The sequence below is a fragment of the Akebia trifoliata genome, chromosome 12, assembly GCF_017979445.1.
Source record: "Akebia trifoliata isolate Shusen 1 chromosome 12, ASM1797944v1, whole genome shotgun sequence".
Lineage (NCBI taxonomy): Eukaryota > Viridiplantae > Streptophyta > Magnoliopsida > Ranunculales > Lardizabalaceae > Akebia > Akebia trifoliata.
In genome coordinates, this window is record NC_141386.1 from 30,924,616 (window position 1) to 30,947,524 (window position 22,909).

At 33.3% G+C, this 22,909-nt stretch overlaps 1 protein-coding gene and 2 pseudogenes across 1 annotated transcript; 2 read left to right on the top strand and 1 right to left on the bottom strand.

The window, feature by feature from the left end:
• Positions 1-2,294: 2,294 nt before the first annotated feature.
• On the top strand, positions 2,295-3,092 carry LOC147389473 (21 kDa protein pseudogene; annotated as a pseudogene).
• Positions 3,093-8,876: 5,784 nt separating this feature from the next.
• On the top strand, positions 8,877-9,431 carry LOC147389474 (21 kDa protein pseudogene; annotated as a pseudogene).
• Positions 9,432-19,058: 9,627 nt separating this feature from the next.
• Positions 19,059-19,830, bottom strand: LOC147389475 (21 kDa protein-like). The gene has a single exon (XM_086419496.1). It carries the CDS (start codon positions 19,771-19,773, stop codon positions 19,189-19,191), a length of 585 nt encoding a protein of 194 aa, XP_086275622.1. The 5' UTR covers positions 19,774-19,830; the 3' UTR covers positions 19,059-19,188.
• Between the last annotated feature and the right edge of the window lie 3,079 nt (positions 19,831-22,909).

The following is a 22,909-nucleotide window of genomic DNA, read 5'->3' on the forward strand; positions in this document are numbered from 1 at the left end:
CTTGGGGTGGAGACACTTTGGAGTCCATAATTGGGATGTAAAACTCAAATTCTCCTTGCCTATGTAATCCGCACTTGGAATAAGGGACGTATCAAAATTATGAAAGTCGTGAGGAATGCATGCGATTTTGGTACATGGCTGACGTGGTAAGGGCACAAAACCATAGATCTTTTTCATTAGGATACATAGAAAAGAGAAGTGCGGTAAGCCCTTGCTATGTCAGCCGCATATCCAACCATGTACCAAAACCGTGTGCCTTCATCATTATTCATCCATAATAGTAATAAAAGAGTCAAATTCCCCATGCCAAGAATTTGTATACTTGGAATGAGGGACATCTCTAAAGTTTATAATCATAATAATGTAAAGAAAAATCCTAGAGCGACTTTGTTTTTCACTGTATTTCACACTGCATTGGTGGTGGCCATGGATGTGTTTCCTCGAGATACAAGTGAAAATCATCTATGTTAATGTGTGTCCCTAGTGTGAAACGCTGTGAAAAACGAAGTACCTTGGCACGACTCTAATGTAAAACTTAAGTTACACTTACCTAATCTTGGAAAACAATAAAGTTAGCCTGACTATCTCTTACTAAGGGTTGTTGGGACGACATGGATTCCTTTCTAGATTTCATGGTAGAACTTAGATTCAAGTTTAACAGAACAAAAAAAAAAAAAAAAAATTTTATTTATTTAATTTTTTGCATAATCTAATATATAATTTGAGAATGGACATCATTCAACTCCCAAATTGAAAATTAATATTCAACAATGAAAAATAATTTTATTTATTTATTTAAATTTTGTGGTCTATATCACCGTGGCATCCAATCAATTAGGTGTGGTCAGGAAACTTGCTTGACTAACTTAGTCACGAAAGTGTTTTTAAAAACATTCTCCAAACAAGCGAGGCCTTATCTTAGAAGGCAAATGATAAATTTTCCATATAAAATATAATCTTCCATAAAATTAGGGTCCAGTGGATCCTCAAAACATGGAATTTGATCCTTAATAATATATAAGAAAAAAAGAAAAACCTGATACCTTGAATGAAACTAGAAAAAGAAAAAGTGAGAAGAGGTTCTATCTTATCTCATTGGATTTACGTCCATCATCAAAAATGTAAATGTTCTCACCACTTTGCTAGAAATTTGCTGTCCGAAATCAGTCTGATTAGTGATTTTTAGCCTTTGATCATAGTGTTTTTCGTCAAGGGGTTGATACGTGGCTAAGGATTAGTGAGCCAAATAAGAATTTGCCACGTTGTGTAATTTGGTAAGGTATGTATCAAATTTTTGATACGGCTTTTGGTATCAAAGTGCAATGAGGAAGGAATATTTTTTTTATCACTTGTATAGAAGGGACATAGAACACTTTTTCTTTAATACTAAACTTTCTTTTTTCTCATTTTTCAAAAATAAGAGTGAACTGACCCACACTTGAAAAAAAAATTTGACTTAGATACCCTCGTGTTTTCAAACCGATGATAGATGCCCCCTTGACCTCAGTCTACACTGGAGGATAAGTAGGAAATTATTTAAGCGTCGACATCTTCAATCTTCACAAATATCATCCCAAAATTCTGTTATATTCAAGCTCTTGGGATTTATTAGTTTTGTGTAGTAGGCTGGTTTGATTGGTATGACTAACATATATATAGTCGTGCCCTACTCTTACATTACATTTTACATGTGCTGTCATATATGTTTGCCTAAATAACACCTTAGATATGTAGATTTATTGGCCTAAGTTTGATTTAAAAAAGAAATTCATTATTTTTTGTTGGGTTTGATGATAGACTTTGAATGGATGGGAATTGAACTCTTAAATTTAATTCAATGGTGATTTTTTAATTAAAAAAAAGTAAGAAGAAGAAATTCATTTTAGAATTCTACAAATTTTACTTACATTCTACATCCATGGGGCATGCTCACCAATCATGTTTGGTGACCAATTGCTAAGTTAGTCACCAAAGTGTTTTTCATTAATTTTAACATATTCAAGCTCATATAGAAACCCTTGATTTTCTATCCAAAATTCATTATCTATTGCTTCCCAAAAATCCTGTCTTTTTATTGATGTTTGAATGTTAATATATCTTAAAAGTTGAAGGTGAGAGTGTTAATTTGAGCCATATTTTTTATTAGTCTTTCAATGTAGAACAAGGTCAAGGGTTATGCCATCAGCTTGAAAACAAAAGGGTATCTCAAATATTCACCAATACCTAGAGGGGTATGTCTAAATCATTCAAATTCCAAAATGGTAGGACACTTTACCTTATAAAAGGGTAAGGTCTCCCTTCCCTCACCATTCATTTCTCCAAACTCTTCTTAGAGAGATGGAACTTTTTAGCTGTAGTAATCCATCTTCTTGCTATAAGTTCATACCCCTTCTCATCCTCTTCTTCTTCATCTCAGGCATTCAAACAACAAGGCTCAATCCCCTACAAGAAACCAACACAAACTTCATTAAATCTTCATGTGTGGTGACTCTATATCCAAAACTATGCATTGTATCTCTCTCTACCTATGCAACCATCATAAAAAATAGCCCAAAACTTCTAGTTAATGCCTCACTCTCTGTGACCCTTTCGCGTGCTAAGGCCACTTCATCCATTATATCGGTGTTGTCGAAAAGTAATCAATTGAAACCAAGAGAAGCTTCGGCTGTATCGGATTGTATTGAGACAATGGCTGACTCTGTGGATGAGCTTCAAGAATCTTTGGGTGAGATGGCACATCTCGGAAGAGTAGGAGGGGCCGAATATGAGCTACAAATAAGCAATATTAAAACATGGGTGAGCGCCGCGCTTACTAATGAGGATACGTGCATGGAAGGATTTGAAGAAAATGGGATAAATGGGAACATCAAGAACATAATTAGAAGTAATATTGTGTTTGTTGCTCAGTTAACTAGCAATGCTTTGGCTTTAATTAACAGTCTTGCCACCCAAACCAGATTACCCTGATTGTTCTTATATCCATCTCTACTGTAGATATATTTATTTAGTACGGTTTGATTTCTCACTGTATTGTTATTAAATGATCTCTTATTGTATATATTTTTATATTATTTGGTTGTTTTAAACTTTAATGTGTGATTTTGCAAGTTGTCTAGATTGTTTTCTCCCTATTATTAACTGGTCAACTAAATTAGGCCTTTTTCTTACTAAGCAAATCGGTTGGCTTTCGAGGTGACTCGCCCTCCAAACTCAACACAACTAACTCACCCGTGCAATCGTGTTTAATATTTTGTACAAAGCAAAAAATAAAAATTATTATTATTCTTGACAATAAAAATTATATCCTCGAGGCACGTATAATCCCCTTGATCTGAAGGGTATACGGTCTTGGCCATCTCACCAACTTTTGTGTGTTACAAAAAAATATTATTATTTAGTTTGAAATACTAAATACAATATTGTCATATGTAGTCTTATGAAAGTGAATTCATACGTTTACACACAATCTCAATCATGTAAATATTAAATTTAATTGTCGAGATTTATTCTCGAGATTCATGCACAAAGTGAAACAGCCCAAATTTGACAGTCCTGGGCTGACAAATTTCATAAAATTCATTGGACTAAGAGTTTGAATTGACATCAAATTTTTCATTATCAAATTTTTGTTTTTCATTGGCCGAAACTGTCAAATTAATAAAGGATAGGAGAAATTCGATAACTCTAAGCCATCAATATGGGAACATCAAGAATTTTGATGGTCCTAGACTGTTGAAATTCAGTTTCTAAATCTTTGGGCCTTTGCCCGTTAATTTTTTTCAATTTTCACATAATGATGTTATGTCCTCAGGATACATATTTTTTATTCCTAACCCTTGGATTTCATATACACACGGTCAGGATTGTGAGTGAACATATGGACTCCCTTTCCATGTGTCTACTTATCCCAACTCTTTAAGTATTTATAAATTGTGTAATGATTTTCTTACTCGACTCTCTGACAGAATAACTCAAAAATTCATTGATGTGGCATGTGCAAAATCATATATTTTTGTCCCTCAGGATACACAATTGCACATATTTATGGGGATGTGCAATTGTGTATCTCGAGGGAAAAATTTATGGTTCTTATACATGCCACGTCAGTGAGTTTTTGAGTTATTCTGTCAGATTGAGTTAGAAAATCAGCACTCAAATAAATTTAATACTTAATTTGACTCATCCAATTTGAATCATGAATTGTTGACTTGGCTCAATTCGTTGTCGATTGAGTCCAGTTTTAAAACTATGTACCAAGCATGTTCTAATCAAATGTGTGGTCATTGAGGAGAAACAAAGATTACATTACTGTCCAGTTCAGAAAAAAAAAAAAGTGATAAGGAGGAGATCTAGAAGATGCCGTGTGGCTAACTGCACACTCATAGGGCCCAATGACAGAATCGACATTTGGCTCACATGGTAGATTCACATGGGAAAATGAGCTTCAATGGTGATTTCTAGACATCCAAACGTACACTTCAAGAGGAGGAGAAAAAAAAAAAACTCCAATCTATTGGCCAAACATCACAATATAGATAACGTTATCTCTAAGTAATTCCTTCTATGGTGGCAAACGTAGAGTGTGTAAATTTTGGATTTCCCAACTTGTCTTGTTCACTTGAATTGAGTTTTTTATTTTTATTTTTTTAAAGCATAGTGTCTCATCTCATTCATGAGTAATACCAAATCATTTCAGTCTGGGATAATTTTTAAAATTATGATATAAATTAAAGATTTTAATCAAGTAAAAGAAGAAAAGAAAAGTTGAATTGAGAATTTGAGATAATAAGAATGAATATTAACAAAACAATGTTAGACAACATTAAATTAAAAAGGAAGATTAAACCCAAAATCTTAAGATATGGCTTTGATGATCAAGATTAAGTCATAATGAGAAAAGAAAGTTATGGGACTAAAGTACTTGGATCTTAGAAAAAGATAGGCTATGGATATATGGAAGAGAGGGAGAGACTTGAGAGAATAATTCTAAAAGAAAATGGATGAATAGAAATCTTTAATTTGAAACTTATCTAAGATTGACATGACTCACTAGTGAATGAGATAATCAATGTATCTCCTCATCACATTGACTTGTTCGATATCCAAGATGATCCATTAGATATTTTTGAAAATCTCGATCACGTCAATCGATTTTCATTTTATATTTAGAATTTAGCATCTATCAATCATAGCCATGATTTTAAAATTCGTTTTGACATCTTGTCTATCCCATGAACAAGACTGAGACGTTTCAGGCGAATTTTTTGATTTATTCGAATTATTTTGCTAAAAAATAGCACAATAGACTGTTTTTCAAGAGACACGTCAAATTTGAAAAAGACTTGTCAATCCGTCTTGTTGGTGGATAATACCGAGATGAATTGGATGAGTCATCTCGGTCTCAGACGAATTTTAAAACCATGATTTGAAAATGATCAGTTTGTTATTACAAATGAGAAACAAGTCAAACTTCACTTTAAGTCAAAAGTCATTATGGTAGTTAAAGTGAGGTGCAAAACATATGCCGTAACTTGCGATGGTTGTTATTAAACGGTGGAAGACATAAAAGCTACATCACATCCTTACATGTCCTTGTCCGGGGACAGGTAAATTAGAGAACTAATTCCGCTTCTACAATTCAAATATATGAATTATTTAATAACAAGGCATAATCAATGATTTCGATTTACTCTATAGTCAAGGAATTAGCACAAAATGCAAATTATTTGTTTGTGTGCCCAAAACATTAAAAGTTGCTCAATTTCTATGGGCCGAAACCAACATGGCATGTGAATACAAATTTTCTTTCAACTCCAATTAAGCACATTAGTCCCTCTTCAATGAGGTGTTTCAATTATTGTTCTTGGGTTTTTTCAACATTTGCCCAAAAAGCACATGTTAAGTTGCATTAAATACATGTTTGAAATAGGAATTTGAGGGTGTTTTGATAGAAAATTCAATTTTCAAAATGTATTTCTTGCATTTTAACGTGTGCCCTAACAAGACCTTGCTCTTTACTCTTTTCAATTGCATTTCATCGATTGAGCCAATCAAAATTTTGATGAATTAAAAAGGCATATAAGAATAAAATTGTGTATATTTATCTTCGTAATAAATTAATAGTTTTTTTTTAAAATATTTATAATTAAATCATGTTTCGATCTACATACGCCACTTCAATTTTAAAATCTTAGCACATAGGCTCTTAGGCACGTAGTGGGAAGATGTCGGTATTTGATAGTGATTTTTATGCTTTATCTAATTATCAGAATGCACGTTCTTTAGATTATGACATTCCTTTTATCTGATAATCCCAAAGATTATCCGGTAGAAAGACTTGAGAATTCACATTTTCAACTTTGAAACGATGGATATGATCTTCTTTGTGAACTAGTCAATTACTAAGTTTTCGTTCTCAGATTCTGACTGGCCATTTTCCTACGTACCCTTATTTGAATTCCCTAAATAATAATCAAATCTTCGACTTTGATCAGACGATTTAGATTGTTTGATGAGTGCAAGGTCAAAGGTTGTCCATGTGAGGTACACCATATCTCCATGAGGATCCTATCACAAGAGCTGAATAAATCACGTTATGGTGTCCTTAGTCCTTAATTAGCACAAACTCTTGCGTTTTTCGTGCCACATATTAAACATTTTAAGCAACTTTGTTTTTTTAAATGAAATACGCAAAGAACATGCCATCAATTCATTAGAACCAATATCAAGAAATCAAACCTCTTAAAATATGTAGTTCATCACAGTATAACACGTGTCCCATCTAAATTTATATTTTTATTCTTGATTTTTGACTCTTAACGTGCACATGGCCCACCTATGTATCCCATGTGTATGTCTAGTTTCCTAACCTCCCCATCATTCATGGAACCATAAAAGGTGTGATCTTGCGTAGAAATGTGAAGATTTATAAGTTGTACTTCAAGTGTTTTTCAAAGATGATGCAAGCACATCATCATGCTTACATATGGCCTGTCACCCTATTGAAATATTTTAAAGAACTGGAATGTTTGGTTGGACCTATACATATTGCTAATGATTTTTTGACTCAAACATTTTCGCTCTCTACTCGATTTCTGTGGAAGGGGCACAAAACTATTGATCTTTTCCCTGTATATCATGAAGAAAAAGATTTATGATTATGTGCCCATATCATGTGAGTTGAGTACAAAATTTTTGAGTCAGGAGATCCTGATTTTTTTTATATTTATTGAAAATTTAAATAAATTATTTTTATCTTTTTAACTTTGTCCAAAACGAGGGGAGTTTATATTTGCTTTAATGGTCTCTATTCGAGTTCACTTGGTACTTCCTCTCAGACTTTTACAATCTTAAACTTGAATATCTTTTTTAATAAGGACTGTAATCGACCTTCGTTGAATAAAATCAAATCTTTTGAATCTACTTTCTCATATTTTATCATCTATTGGAGTGTTTTAAGATTTTTTAAAATGCATTCATTACTAATTTAATTTATCTTTTTAGTATTCTATTTTTAGAACATCAATTTTTTTATATGAATATATTATATTGAAATGATGATGTAAAGATGGAAGAGTGAAAAATTAAATTAAATTAGAAACGAACACGTTTTGAAGGGTCATTTAATCGACCCTTTATACTTTTTTAAAGGATTGAGATCCATAGACTCACGAAAAAAAACTCATTTGTAAATACGCAATCTTGACCATTAAAACCCAAAATTCACTATGTGAAAATTGGAAAATTCGGCATAAAAAATTGACTGGCCAACACCCACAAATTTATAAATTGAATTTTGACGGTCTAGGACTGTCGAAATTCTTCATGTTCCCAAATTTGACAGTTTAAAGCTGTTGAATTTCTCTCATCGTTCATTAATTTGACAGTGTCGACTTGTCGAAAGAAAATTTTTGATAATAAATAATTCGACACCAATTTGACCTCTTGGTTCATCAAATCTTATGAAATTTAACAGCCCAAAGCCATCAAAGGATTTTTTACACATTGTGATTCAACTATCAAAATTGTCTTATAAACATTTGACTAATCTTACGGATTCATGTTTTGTCTTGAAAATTGGACATCTTGATTTTAGGATCAGGATTTTTTAATTATAGAAGAGTTTATTTTCATACACAATGTGTAAAAGGGGTAAATTCTATACCAAAACCTATGATTGGGTTGGGTTTGATGGACCTTGTTAATTCAACTAATATTGAACTGATTTTTTTGTGCGCATATTATCCTTTTATAAATATAAAAAAAAACATACTTCAAAGAAAATATATACGCACTTTCAAGTTTCTAATAAACATATATTGTTCCAATCAAATTGAACTAAGCTCCAACCAATTTGATAAGTATTCGGTCTAATCATTGGTTCAAATCTTAAGACATTGTTTTTTTTTTTTTTTTTAAATGAATCACTTTAATTTAACCATCCCACGTGACAAGCTCAATCGACTATCTTAACGTGACAAGTTCAGGAATCATAGATCTGCACTTCTCGGGATACATGGCCTCACTTCCCCATAAAAAGTGCATATCGAGGGAACCGTGTATCCAAGCAGGCACAGATCTATGATTCTTAAACTTATCACGTCAAGTTGTCGATGAGTATCCCACGTGCGGTAGTATCACAACTATTTTTTTATTAATTACATCCGGTTGGACCACCGATTTTGTCCGGTTTTTAAAACAATGATTTTATAGCTACAAATTATAACCTGATTTTACCTATAAAAGAAGAATTCTCTATGTAGAACCATCACAACAACATAATCTGAACCCGTTTGAGAGAGAGAGAGAGAGATATGGAAGGTTTGAGAATTAGTATTCTTGTTACCCTTATGGGTTTTATCCTCTTGAGCACAAACATGAAGACCTACTCTTCGGCTCTCACAACAATTAACTACAACACCACCAACACCCAATTCATCAAGACTTGCTGCAATACAACTACCTACCCAAACGTCTGTCTCAACTCACTCTCCTCCTACTCCACCAAAATCAAAACCAGCTACAAAAAGCTCGCTTACACCGCCCTCTCTGTAAGCCTCAAACGTGCCCAATCCATTACATCGATCGTATCAAAGTTGTCTCGAAAACATGGCATGAAGCCTTCTGAGACAGCTGCAGTGAAGGACTGTGTGGAGATCATTAGTGACTCAATTGATGAGCTTAGACAGTCTCTAAGGGAAGTGAAGAATCTCAATGGAACTGATTTAGATTACAAAATGAGCAACATAAAGACATGGGTTAGTGCCGCCTTAACCGATGATGACACGTGTATGGATGGGTTAGATGAAGAATCTGTGAATGTGGAGGTCAGGAATGTGATCAGGAAGAATGTTGTGAGTGTTGCTCAGCTCACAAGCAATGCTTTAGTTCTTGTTAATAGCCTCAATGCCACCCGAGTCAACTCACTTTAGGACTCGTCCTTGGAAACTCTGCTTTCAACTGAAGTGCTTCTATTCCATGGAATCACTTCTATAAGAATTGTGATTGTACCACTATCGAAATCTAAATTTGGGTTCGAAGTCTGTGCGGTATTATTTGGTGAAAAACAGTATATTCATGCTAGATTGTGTTTTATTGTCTATAATGTCTTTTAAAAAGTTATATGAAAAGTAAAATAGAGAAGAACATTTTATTTAATAAAAAAATATAATAAATTGAGTTTTTTTTTTTTTTTATTTCTATTTCTTTTGTTGCATCAAAAAGCTATAAACCAAAAATGGATTTAATTAGGAATAATGATGTATGCATGCCATCTTGATATTCAGCTGATGTGGCAAGGGCACATAATCACACATCTTTTTCCTGTGCATCCCAATGAAAATGATCTATAGTTCTGTGCCCTTTCGACGTCAACCGTTTGCATTAATCATGACTCTTTAGTTAATAGTAAAGTTGAAGAGCTTAAAAGATGCCTGGTTTTAAGAAAAACAAAGATTTTTGGTTAGATATTGAAGAAAAGGGCATTTAAGGTATTTTTGATTAATCTATGAAAAAAGACCCAAGTCAAGAGATGATGTCTTTAGGTTCAAAACATAAGATAACTCTAGTATTCACCAAAATACCTAGATGATCACTTGAAGAGGGCCTTCTCCTATAAAATAATGCAAAAATGACTTTATTACCCTCCGACTTTATTTAAAGTCAAAAAATATTCGATTTCTCTTCTCAAATAAGTCATATTGAACCTCTTAGATACAAACTTTTACCTTACAATTAATCTACTTTAACTTTTAAATCTAAAGCATAAGATTGGATATTTGAATTAGAGGATTATGAGATTTTGAATAGAATTTTTTTTTTTTTTTTTTTTTTTTTTTGTTACACATTGAAATTTAGGGTATGTTTGATTGCACATGGAAAATAGGGTGGAAAATCAATTTCCATGGAAAATGATATTTTTCAAGTGTTTGATTGCACATGGAAATGGAATTCATTTTCCACCCCATTCAAAAAGTCCACTAAATCATGGATTTCACTTTCCCACCCATATGGGTGGGAAAATGAAATCCACACATATTTTCCATCACCAATTCTTCCCTACCACCACCACCACCACCACTACCACCACCACCACAATCACCACCACTACCACCACCACCACCACCATCACCATCACCATTATACTAACCTCGTCATCGTCGTCATCGCCGTCATCACTATCGCCGTCGCCATCGGCTCCGTCTCCGACCACCTACTATCTTTCTTCTTCTCATTCTTCTCCATCCCTCACCTCATCCGCCACCACTACCACCACGTTCTCCCTCCCATCTTCCTCACTTACCTTCGTCGCCATCGTCACCGCCGCCACCGTCGTTGCCGTCGTCGCCGCCACCATCGCCGTCGTGGCCGCCACCGCCGCTGTCGCCGTCGTGGCCGCCGGCGACGGTGCCACCACCGTACTCGTCGCCGTCGTGGCCGCCACCGTCGCCGTCGTCATGGCCGCCACCTTCGTCGCCACATCCTCCCCCCTCCCTCTTCCTCGTCATCTTCTTCTTCCTCTCCCCCTCCTATCATCTTCTTCCTCCTTCTCCTCTTTTTCTTTTTTCTTATATTTTGCCATGATTTTATCCATGCGAAATCAAACAATGGAATTTGATTTTCCAACCCTACCTATTTTCCACAACTAATTTTCCATGGATTTCAAATTCCATGGAAAGTAACTTTCCATGCAATCAAACATACCCTTAGGGTATTTAGATCTTTTTCTTGTTAAGGTTAAAAAAAAGGTCATAGTGTGCATGCTATCAGTTTGAAAAGACAAGAATATCTTAAGAGTAATGATTAAATGAGTCAATTGAGTATGCTACGTGGGAGAGTCATTTTATCATTACTCATTTCTTAAATATTTACCAATCGGAATAGAGGGGTATTTAATCAAAAAATAAATAGGGACAAGGTCAAAATGGGCATGTCATCAAGTTACAACCATGGGTAAGGTATTTCAAATATTCACAAAATTTTGGAGGAATTTCTAAATTACCAAAAAACTTGAGGGTAGGGGGAAAAAAGTTTAAAGGAGGGGGGTGTCTTAAGTTCGAAAACACAGGGGATTCTTAAAAGACGATCACCAAGTATTGGGGGTATTTTAATTACAAAAAAATTTGAGGGGGGCAATACTCCTGTTCCCTTCTTGGCTCCGCCCCTGCCTTTGAAGTACAAGATATGGACATTCTAGACCTTCCAAACAATGGGTCTCATGAAAGTCTCCTTAACCAAAATCAATTTGATATGATGAGTGTATATTGGGTGTTTAAGATTATGAAAATGGGTTGATTTTTGCTCTAGGGAGTTTTTTAAAATTTACCCAAAAGGTCATGTTGGTGTATCTGTGCCCCCACTTGCTTTCTTCGCATTATTGTCTTAGTAGTCACAATGCCCACATAATTCAATAGCACATTCAACCAAACTGCTACGATTTGGGGTCGATGGTACTGGTCAATAAGGAATGTTGTTCATCATTTAATACAATGCACGTATCGGTCAAGCGTGAAAAAATTCTAACGAGAAAAACCTTTACCAACTTAACTAAGGGCACTTCTTATCTAAACAACCTAAATGTAATAAAGTCATGATCTAGAATGGTGTTTGGTTTCTATAGCAACCACTGGTGCTTACATGCACATTTTGGTTGGATTTAAAACACATAGAGTTACATGCACAACTTGTTTAGGAGCCCAATGTATTTTAAACACCTACAAATGCTTGTCATGTACACACTGTTCCTATTCTATAGGGATGGGACATTGTCATGGATCTTGATTGTGTGAAAAATTGAAACCCTAAAGACGAAAAAAAAAAAAAACAAATAAACATAAGGATTTATGTGATTAGATAGTGTGCCAACTACGTCCACGGAACATAACATATTTTTTTCTCAAGTTTTACAGTTCTAGAGATATCTATTTCTGAAATCGGGAGTTACTAAAACACATTTATCTCCTCAAAATAGAAACACCCCACCCCCACCCAAAAAGAAAAACCAGATTGAACAAAACATCTCATAGTGTAACAGAATACAAAACATCTCATACACAACAAATTCAATATAATATAACCCAACTTCTAAATGTATGGGAGAGTATTCAAATCAATGTGGTACTTTGAAAAGGTTTTTTGGGTTTTCAATGTCTTTCTATTGTCATTGGACCATAAAACCCAAATTTTGACCTCAAAAGGGTTCATGCAGACTAAAACAAAGGCTTGCTTCGCTATCGTCTGCTCTACTATTTAATCAGGAAGGTGCCTCAATACTAATTTCCTTATCCCAACTTACACATAGGCTAGGGTGGTCAATTGATCGGATCAACTAAAACAGACCAGTTAACTTAGTCTACGTGGGAATTTAAAATCCTTGGACGATCAATCTTGCTACTTGACCTGGATTCCTTCTTTGCATGTAGTTCAATACTTTAGTCATCAATCTGGTAGACTTTTACGTTTTTTTTTAATGGAAAATTGTGCACTTTCTTCTATTGTTCATGCTATAATTATAAATTTTTTGTCAGCCTAGTTGTTTTGTCTTTTTTTTCTTTCTTTCTTTCGATAAACTTGTTTTTAATGAGATCGATAATTCAATGTTGATAGGACTTGAATCGAGAACACAGGTCATGATATTATCTTCCAAAGACTTTACCAATTAATTAAGCTAGTTTGCACCTATATTACATTGCTTTGTTAATTACCTTATCATATCTCCTTATATCATTGCATTATGTCTGCTTAGTGTCATTTCTCGTGCTCATTGCTCTTACGCATATTATGGCATCTGCAAGTTACTACATATAGCTCATCTCCTAAGTCCTAACTCTTCAAGGCACATGCATGTCTTAATGAATGGTTACATGATTGATGGTTTATGCACGCCACTGGCACTACTGTTGTGACTTACATACTACAGTCATCTCATTTACAATTAATAGAATCGTGTTGGAGTGACCTCAAGATTGGACCTCAAATCGCACATCTTGACATGAAAGAGGATTAGAACTATAGATGCTTTTCCACACGTATCTCAAGAAAAAGCATCTATGGCTCCCATATACTTTCACGTCAGGGTGTGCGATGTGAGGTCTAATCTTAAGGTCACTTCAGCATTACTCTTTACAATAAGCATCATGTTGTCTATCCTAAAATAGTTCTTTACATTTGGAGTTGCTCAAATTAGGTCGAATGACTGTAAACTATTTTTGCTCTCCAGAATTTTTAAATGTAAGATTTGGATTTCATCAAGATCATACCTAATCCAGTTTAAAAATTCACTAATTTTTTATTTTTTTCCATGAAAGTATTATTCTCCAGATAATTGAATTATTTTAAATAATTCACAAATTTTAAGTTAAAAAAGAATAATACACATTTTTTTTTACAAATTTTTTTAAAACTTAGGCGAAAAAAAATAATTCTATAATAGGTTATTGTATGTTACAAAGTGAAAACTTGTAAATTGTGATGTGTAATACAAGTTAAAACAGTCATACTTCAAAATTTTAGAGGAATCCACCTTTTTAGATGATAAATATCTCCTTTATCTTTGAAAAAATAATGACAATATTACTGAATTTTCGATTTTTAAAATTTTGAAATGAGTTTAGATAATACACATATGAGGCATATGTCATAATTTTCATTTATCCAATTTTAGATAAAAAATTGAATAGAATTAAAAATTTTCACTTATCAAAATTTTGTCGTATTCGAAAGTACTAAGCAGGCATATCTAATCAGATGAATTCTAGTCTAATGGAGATCTGATTCGGACCCCATACTTGTCCAAGTCAGTCCGAATTGACCCTAGTCAGATCAATCAACCTTCTTAATAGCCCTTATGGCCCACAATGAGAGATGACTACGAGTTGCAGGCTAAAGACACTTTAATAAAATAAAAGAAAGAAAAAAAAATATATACCATGGATGTGGTTTAGATTTGGGATGATGTTGTTTGTGGTCCCTATTCTGGTGTGTCTCCACTCTTCGCCCATTAGAAGAGTCTTCTGTCTCCACGTGACATCTGACATAGCATGGGCCCTACCATTTACTTTTTTTCCTCTTTTACTATTAGATTAGATAGATAGATAGGTAGATAGATTTTAATTTTAATATTCTAAAGTACGTTCACGTGGTCGACGTGGTCGTCACTCGTCACACGGCTTTTATCGTGTTGTGTCTATCAATCTTCTCAGTTCTCACTACTTTTTTAGTTTTACTTTTTCTTTTTCTTTTCTATCAATCACAAATCATCGAGATTTACAACTCATTAAGTCAAAGGCCAGGATTAATTATACAGGGATTTAGAAAATATTAGGCTGAGATGTGAGGAAGAGCGTGGTCGGTAAGAGAGGATCCAAATTCCAACGGAGTCAAGAAAATAAATTTAATAAGAAATACTTTATTTTATTATTAAAAAAGAAATTTTCTTTGTTGTCTTATTAGAATAACGACTTTTTATGTCCTTCGTTGAAAAAGCCATACGGAACTAAATTTGACCTACTAAATCTACCTTTGATCTCTTTAGTGTATATAAATTTAAAATGAAAAATTTATTAATCATAAATTTTATGATTATTTTAACCCTTAATGCAATCGACAAAATTTGCAAAATATATTTATTCCTTACAGTTAGGACATGTTCTTTACAAAAATCAACTCTAGCTCTAGTTCCAACTCCAAAAGATGATTTTTAGATGAAATAGAAGTTCAGAACCTGAAAAATCACATTCAACATAAGCTTGTTCGTTACAAAAGTACATAAACTAAAAATTAATGTTCGTTTGACAGATTTTACTGCTTAATTTTGATAAAATCATTAGAATACTCTTAATGTTGATAATGCACCTAAAATATACTAAAAATGAGTAGAATACCTTTATATACATATATATGGGTCCCGTTCAGTACCAAACATTTTGGCCAACCATTTTTGGCCTACATGGGTTAGAAGTTTTGGAATGGACTGATTTTTGGTGAGGATGATCTCTACGATGAGGAGATCATCCTCACAAAAATTCAACCCATTCCAAAACTTATAGCCCCATGTTTACAAGTTGAAAAATCGTGGATCGTCCATTTTTTGTAAATCATTTTTTATGGGATTAGAAGTTTTGGAATGGGTTGATTTTTGGTAATGATGATCTTCTCACCGTAGAGATCATCCTCACCAAAAACCAGTCATTCCAAAACTTCTAACCCATGTGTTTGAAAAATGTTTGGTGTCGAACATTTCCCTATATATATATTTTTTAAATTTAATTTAAATATATTTATAAATTTTATAATTCTATCGAAATTTTAACAACATCTCCTCTTAAAAATGAATATATGATAAAGAAGATACATGCATAATAAACAATCCAACATCCACATAAAGATGAAATGTGTTTTTGTAATAAAATAGTGATGATGAATTATTTTTTATCTTGGTAATAAAGATGAATGATATTTTGATAATTCTATTTTATTTTTTAAAGTTAAGTTTTGGTGAAAATTTGATTGAAGATGAAGGGTATTTTCGTAAAGATAAAGGGAATTTTGATAATTCCCTTTTACTTTTTAAAGTTAAGTTTGGTTGAAAATTTTGATTAAAGATGAAGATTATTTTGGTAAAAATGAAAGGTATTTTGAAAAATAAAGAATATTTTGATAAAGATGAAGGGTACTTTGATAATCTTATTTCATTTTTAAGATTAAGTTTGATTGAAAATTTGGTTAAAGATAAATGATATTTTGATAATTATACTTGAACTGTTTTACATTTTTGACTTCCCGCAAATATCATTTGAAGAAGTTCCTTTTAAGTGACTTTTTTTATGAGATACTTTTGGACTTCAATTGAAATTCATGTGAGTGAAAAAAAAAACCAAATGAATATTATTTATCTGATTTTTTTTTTACTTAAAAAAAAAAAAAAAAAAAAAAAAAAAAAAAAAAAAAAAAACTAACAAACTCATGCAGCTTAAATGGACAGGACCTTACTTATTTGAAAATTGACTAACATCATCACTTGCCTTGTTGTAAGTTGGGAAACATCTTGTGTCAGGATATTAGAATGTTTGAGTTTAAGGATTAATCTCATTTCAAAGGAGTGTTAGGAAATCCTATGTTATTGTAAAATATATTTTTTTCTTTCTAATACATGAAAATTAAAATTTGTATTAATAAGTTTTAATAAAAATACATTTTTATTTCTTTAATTATATGTTCATCTCTTGATGCTTTGTATAATTTTTTTTCTGAAGCAGCTTGACATCAAACTTGTTTTTGACTTTTCTTACAACTACAAAGTGTCACGTAAATTGCGCCAGAATTGCCGGACGCCACAAAAGCTTGAGTAGAACTTTATTTTTTCTAAGTATACATATGTTTTATAAGCATCATAAAGGTAATTTTGTAACTTCATAAAAAATAAAGATGTAGATTTAATTTTTATTATATTTTTTGTTTGTATTAGTAAATTCAACCAACTTCAATAATTTAAAGAATGTTTTGTTTTGTTTTGTTATATTTTTTTTTTTCAAATAACGGGTGGTCTAGACTTACGGCCGACTAGGGGGATTAGATGAGCCCGAGTAGAACCAAGGCATATGGGACCCTCCCACAGACACGTGTAATGCCTGCATATCACACGCGCTAAATAAGTCAAGGAACACCCTCGTAGGTGTCTTCAAGGAAATAGTACTCGTACTGTGTATCGTAAACACAGCCAATGGATTCTCACCAGTTATTGAATTCAAAATTACCATTGAACGACCCCCTCAGATTAATAATTTAATGAATGTTGAATGATGACGGATTTGGTTTTTAGTCCAATGTGACAAATCGTATTTAGAGATCCATTATGAGAGCATTATCATATAAAACATCAAAATCATCCTAGATTTTAATAGTTGCTCTTTCAAACAATTCTAGGGTTTCACATAATATTAAGAAAATTATAATAGTTTAATTATTTCACCACTGTAGTGTAGACTCATAAACAACTTCATTTGTGTAGTGTTTCTTTACTTTACAATAAATTATTGGATCCAGATCTAGATAAAAGATCATGATTATATTAAGTTAGTTGATATAAAACTTGTCATCTCCACATTTTAACATGGATCCCGAATTCCATTAAACATGTCTCTTTGGATCTTTAAAAGTAGTTAGAATTAATTTTATGGTGAAATACCTTCCTGTGAGTTGAAAATGAGTTATTTTCGATTCCACTTAATTGTTCATTTTAATTATCAAAACATGAATAATCACAGTTTTAGTAAAAAAAAATTAGAACCATAACGAATTCGGTGATTTTAAAGTAGTCACTTTAAACCAATGGAATAATCACTTTGAATTCGTTATTGTTTACATTTTGGTAATTAAAATGATATTTTTCAACTCTAGATGATCATAGTCCCAAGCCCTATCACTTCTCCCAAATGCACAACTTTGGGAGGATAAGTTGTTTTGTGATTCTTGGAGCTGACCTTTTAAAACATTGTTACTTTTAATAATTGAGAAAAAGATTGGTTAAAAATGAAAGGGGTTGAAATGACATCCACAAATTCGGGGGGAAAAAAAACTAATTACCTTCCTTAAACTACAACTCTGCAAAAATAACGGTGCAATGACTTTAATTCACACTTTGCTGATGTGAAGGAAGTGTGTACAAATGCATTGATGCTTTTCATTTAAGTACAAGTGAAAAAACACTTCCACATCAACAAAGTGTGAATTGAGGTTAATCTTGAGGTCACTTTAACACTACTTTACTCCCAAACACCCTTATAAACCCAATAAAATATTGATTCCAAAACGATTATATGACTTTTTGCAAAGACCATTCCTTCTTCATAGCAATCCTACAATTTTTCATTTTTCACTCTTGCACCGACATACAATAGTTTGATGCACTACAATCTTTTTGGCCAGTGGAGCCAATCCAATTTGAATTAAGAACATTTTGTTGAGGGGCCTTGGGATTCTAATTGGATAATTTCTGAGAATCATCCAATGATTTAGATTTAAGAGTCTCGTTAACACGTGCCCTATTGGTTATGGGCACATGTTAAAGTGCAATAAATACATTTTGAAAATTAAATTTTATATCAAAAATACCCATAAAAAAATTTCATTTTATCAAAATTCCCTTCAATTTCAATTTTTAAAAAGAGTCGTACTGGGGTGACACAGAATTTACTGTGATTCTCACAATTCTAACGTTCACATGCATACATGAGATTTGTGACCGTATATGATTTTTACTCGTATTTCGGGAAAACACATTTATGCTTATGTGCACATCGCACGTCAGATTTGTGAGAATTGCAGTAATTTTTTGTTTTGTTTTTTTTTCATTTCAGCATTTTCCTTTTAAAAAGTGTATTTATTTGCACTTTAACGTGTGGCCTAACAAAATCCTAGATCTAAAGAGGTACTTGCCCCATTTTTTTTTCTAACAAAACAACAAATAAAATAAAAATAAATATAAGCCTCAATAAACAAACAACAAAATTGCTTTATGCTTTAGTATTTATTACACAAACTATATTCCCCAAAAAAAAAAAAAAAAAAAAAAACTTTAATAACATTTACACATAAGCTTAAACCTTTAAACATTAAGTTCAAAATTAAAAAGCCAAACAAGAACAAGCTTAGATAGTTAGATCCACGAACTCTAATTCTTTAAACCTAGGCTTAATGCTTCGCGGCGAACCGATTAACTAACGCAAGTGCGTTGCTCGTGACCTGAGCAACATTTATAACTCTACCCCTGATGGCATTCTTCACGTTTCCATCCATGGCGTGTCCAGCAAATCCATCCACACAAGTGTTCTCATCCGTAAGTGCAGCACTCACCCATGTCTGCACGTTACTCATGTGCCACATAAAACCCTGCCCACCGGTCCGACCCATGTTCCCTAACTCCCGAGCCGACCGGCTCAACCGGTCCACGGTATCACTCATGTTGTCCACACAATCCTTAACGGCTTGGTATTCTCGACTCTTGATTCCCTTTACTTTGGCCATCTTGGAAACAAAAGCTGTAACGGATCGGGCCCTTGATAGACTCACTGCCAAAGCGGTGTGAGCCAATTGACGCGGACTCTGTTGAATGGAGCTAGCGAAAATCGAGAGAGATTGGACACATAGCGCAGGATAGCGAGTGGCAGTACATGAGGCTTTGATGAAGTTTGGTGAACCGGTACGTGCGGACATGGCCGTGTTCGCCATGATGAGGACAGAGAGGAGAAGTAGGAAGGAAATAGTGGCACGTGCCATAGGTTAGGTTTGGTTGGAGGATTGGAGGAGATCTGGAGATGTGTGAGAGCTTTGAGGAATATAAGGGGGTTTATATAGAGGATGATTTGGATGACAAGGAAACCCCTTGTTTTTATTTTATTTACGAAAATATTGAAGTTTAGAGTGACAGCTCCACTTTGCTGTCTGCGTTTGCACCTAATTACACTTTTAAAAGAAATCAGGCTACCATGACTAAGATAGTAAAATTTCAAATCTTATTAAGGATCCTTGGGCCCACTTGGATTACCACATCGCCAACCCAATTCCACAGCATCCTAGATTTCATGATTAAAAAAAAACAAATTTATTTCGTGATCTACATCCATATGTTGCATCCGATCATGTTATTGGATGCCACGTGGTGGTGCGATTAGGAAGCTTTCCTGACAAACTTAATAAAGAAAATGTGTTTCTTTAGATTATTAAGGCACAAGTTACGGGCTAATGATACACGACAAATCGGTGAGGATCATTAGAGATTAAAATAATCTTGGGGGGTACTTGTAATTTTTAAATCATTAACATTGCGGTCTACTTTGATGTTCTAATTCAAAGGGCCCCACTTAAAAACATGCCATGTGAGGGAAATTGACTTTCAATATCTTGAGCTATATCATATATTTATTTTCTTAATAAGAGGATTCTTGTAGAATTTACTCCAATAGTGAAGGTAATAAAAAATAATATCATTATTTTATCTTTTAATTCAAGATTTTAGAAAGAAAAAAAAATCAATAAGACTTTTTTAAAGAGTTTAGTAACTCAATGTTGGCAAGATTTGAATCCAACTATCCGACATCATCACCCAAAGACTTCACCAATTAAGCTAATTGGCACTTGTTTCAAATCAAGATTTTTATGTTTCAAAGATTTTGGTACCATTATATGTTGCATCAGGCCTTGGTTTACCTATTTATACGATGTTTTTAAGCACTTTAGATCTTTTAATGATCATGTCATTTGTTATAGTGAGTTGGAGTGTGATAACATTACGATCGATTTCAAGGTAAAAGTGAAATTAGAGAATTGCAATTGGTATGCTCCCATGTTGCCCCCCATCTTCCCCAAACCATCCCCTTATAGCATCTCCAATAATGTCTCAAAAAGGGGTGATAACTTAAAAATTTTGCACAAGTTTCCAAATTCTTCTTCAAAGCATGTGCCAAATTCTCTCTAAAAAATGAAGTACGATAAAATCATTAATATATTTGGCATAAATTTTGAATATCTCAACATTTGCAAAAATGTCTTTTGGGATTTTTGTTTTGTTTTGTTTTATCAAATTGCCATCCAAAGATATCAATGACACTTTTTGAGGTAAAACATTGGAAAGGACTGTGCCAAATATAATATTTGTTCACTTTATTATTTCAAAATATGAAATTTAGAGAAACTGATATAATATTACCATTTGATTTGCTCTTACCCCATTATACTTTGGCCTAGTGTACATTACAAGCACCATGGCCATGTTGTACATTTGAAATATTAGAATTGTAATAAGTGACACAAATCTAAGAATAGTTGATGGAATTGGGTGGTGTAATCTTCACACTCACACTAATGCCTCGAAGCATACACAATCCAAGTCCTAGAGACAAGACACAAGACTCATATAGTTAATGGTTGCCTTTCATGACGAGGATGCAACAAACTGATAGGTACAATTTTTCTATTGCATTCGAAGTGGTCAACTTATATAACAATCATTTACCATGTTTGACAAGTAAAGTGAGTGGCAAAAGAATGAAATTCGAGACATATTGTCAAATTGCGTAATGTAAATAAGATATATCATATGGTCAAATTACCAAGTGACACACTCATGCAGGGCGGAGCCAAGATTTTGCTAATGAAGGGGGGCAACCAAGAGTAGAAAATTTTTTCTGAGGACAACTAAGAGTGGAAATTTTTGTTTTTTTGGTAGGGGCAATAGTGCCAATTTTTTTTTATCCACCACTAAAATCTGTTGCATTGACTTATTATTCCATAGGCTTTGAAAATTCTTGTGGGGCCAATGCCACCATTGTAAATCCACTCCTGCACTCAAGAAACCCTAAAAAAACCTAAAAGTAGGACATGCCATCTAGAAGATACGTATCAAATTTGGTTGATCAAAATCTAGATTTTGCCAAAATTTTAATCTAACTTGATTTCTAAATATTTATTGGAGCGGGACCAAGCGGATTTCGAAAAGAAATATCTATATATATATTTCGAATAAACCTACATCTAGCTTTATTTGATCTCTCTAGCTCTCTTTATTTATAAAGTTCCCAAGATTTATATGATTAATTACTTTTATGAATCACGAGATTTCAGGGATCATATGCTAATTCAATTCATTTTTTTATGATTTTATGATATTTGAGAATTAATCCCATGACCTAGGTTCAAATCCTGGTGAACAAATCTTCACTCCCATTAACCACTAATCCTTCACTTGCTTAACAAAAAATACAACAAAAAAATAGAAAGTGAGATTTACTACATAATTGATTCTTGAAGTTGGCTCTCGGATTCTAAATTCTTTTGGAGAGTTAGAAATTGAATTGGAGAATCTTGTAGTGCCATATTAAGAATATCATTTGTTCACTAGGAGCTATTCATTCTTAAAATTGCTTTTTTTAAAAAAAATCTATCTATGATCATATTGTGTGGTCCATTTACAGTTTTTCTGAAAAATCTTGAAATAAGGGTTATATGACTTTAAAGATGTCTTGGTTGGGCGTTGAAGTGTTGGAGGCCGACAGTCAGCAATAGTTGTTAACGCTTCTTTAAACCGTTGTCGGCAGTTTGAACGCAAAGCAAAAGAGGAGGACAAGAGTCCGGTTTACGTTCTACAATTTGGCTTGCTTTTTTCGTGATCCCAATAAAGGAAAAAAAAAAATCCAAATTTAAAGCACTTCACAGTCATGGTCTATCACTCTATATTCATGATCACAATCACAAAATTCTTTAAATAGGAGATCAGTCGATTAAATCAGAATAAACGAATTAATAAATAATTTGTAGAATAATCATGCCCCACCCTTCAACCTCGAGATTCTACCTTCTTCAATCTTCAAATATCAAGAATGTTATAGGAATGGTAGGGATATTGAAATTGATGGGT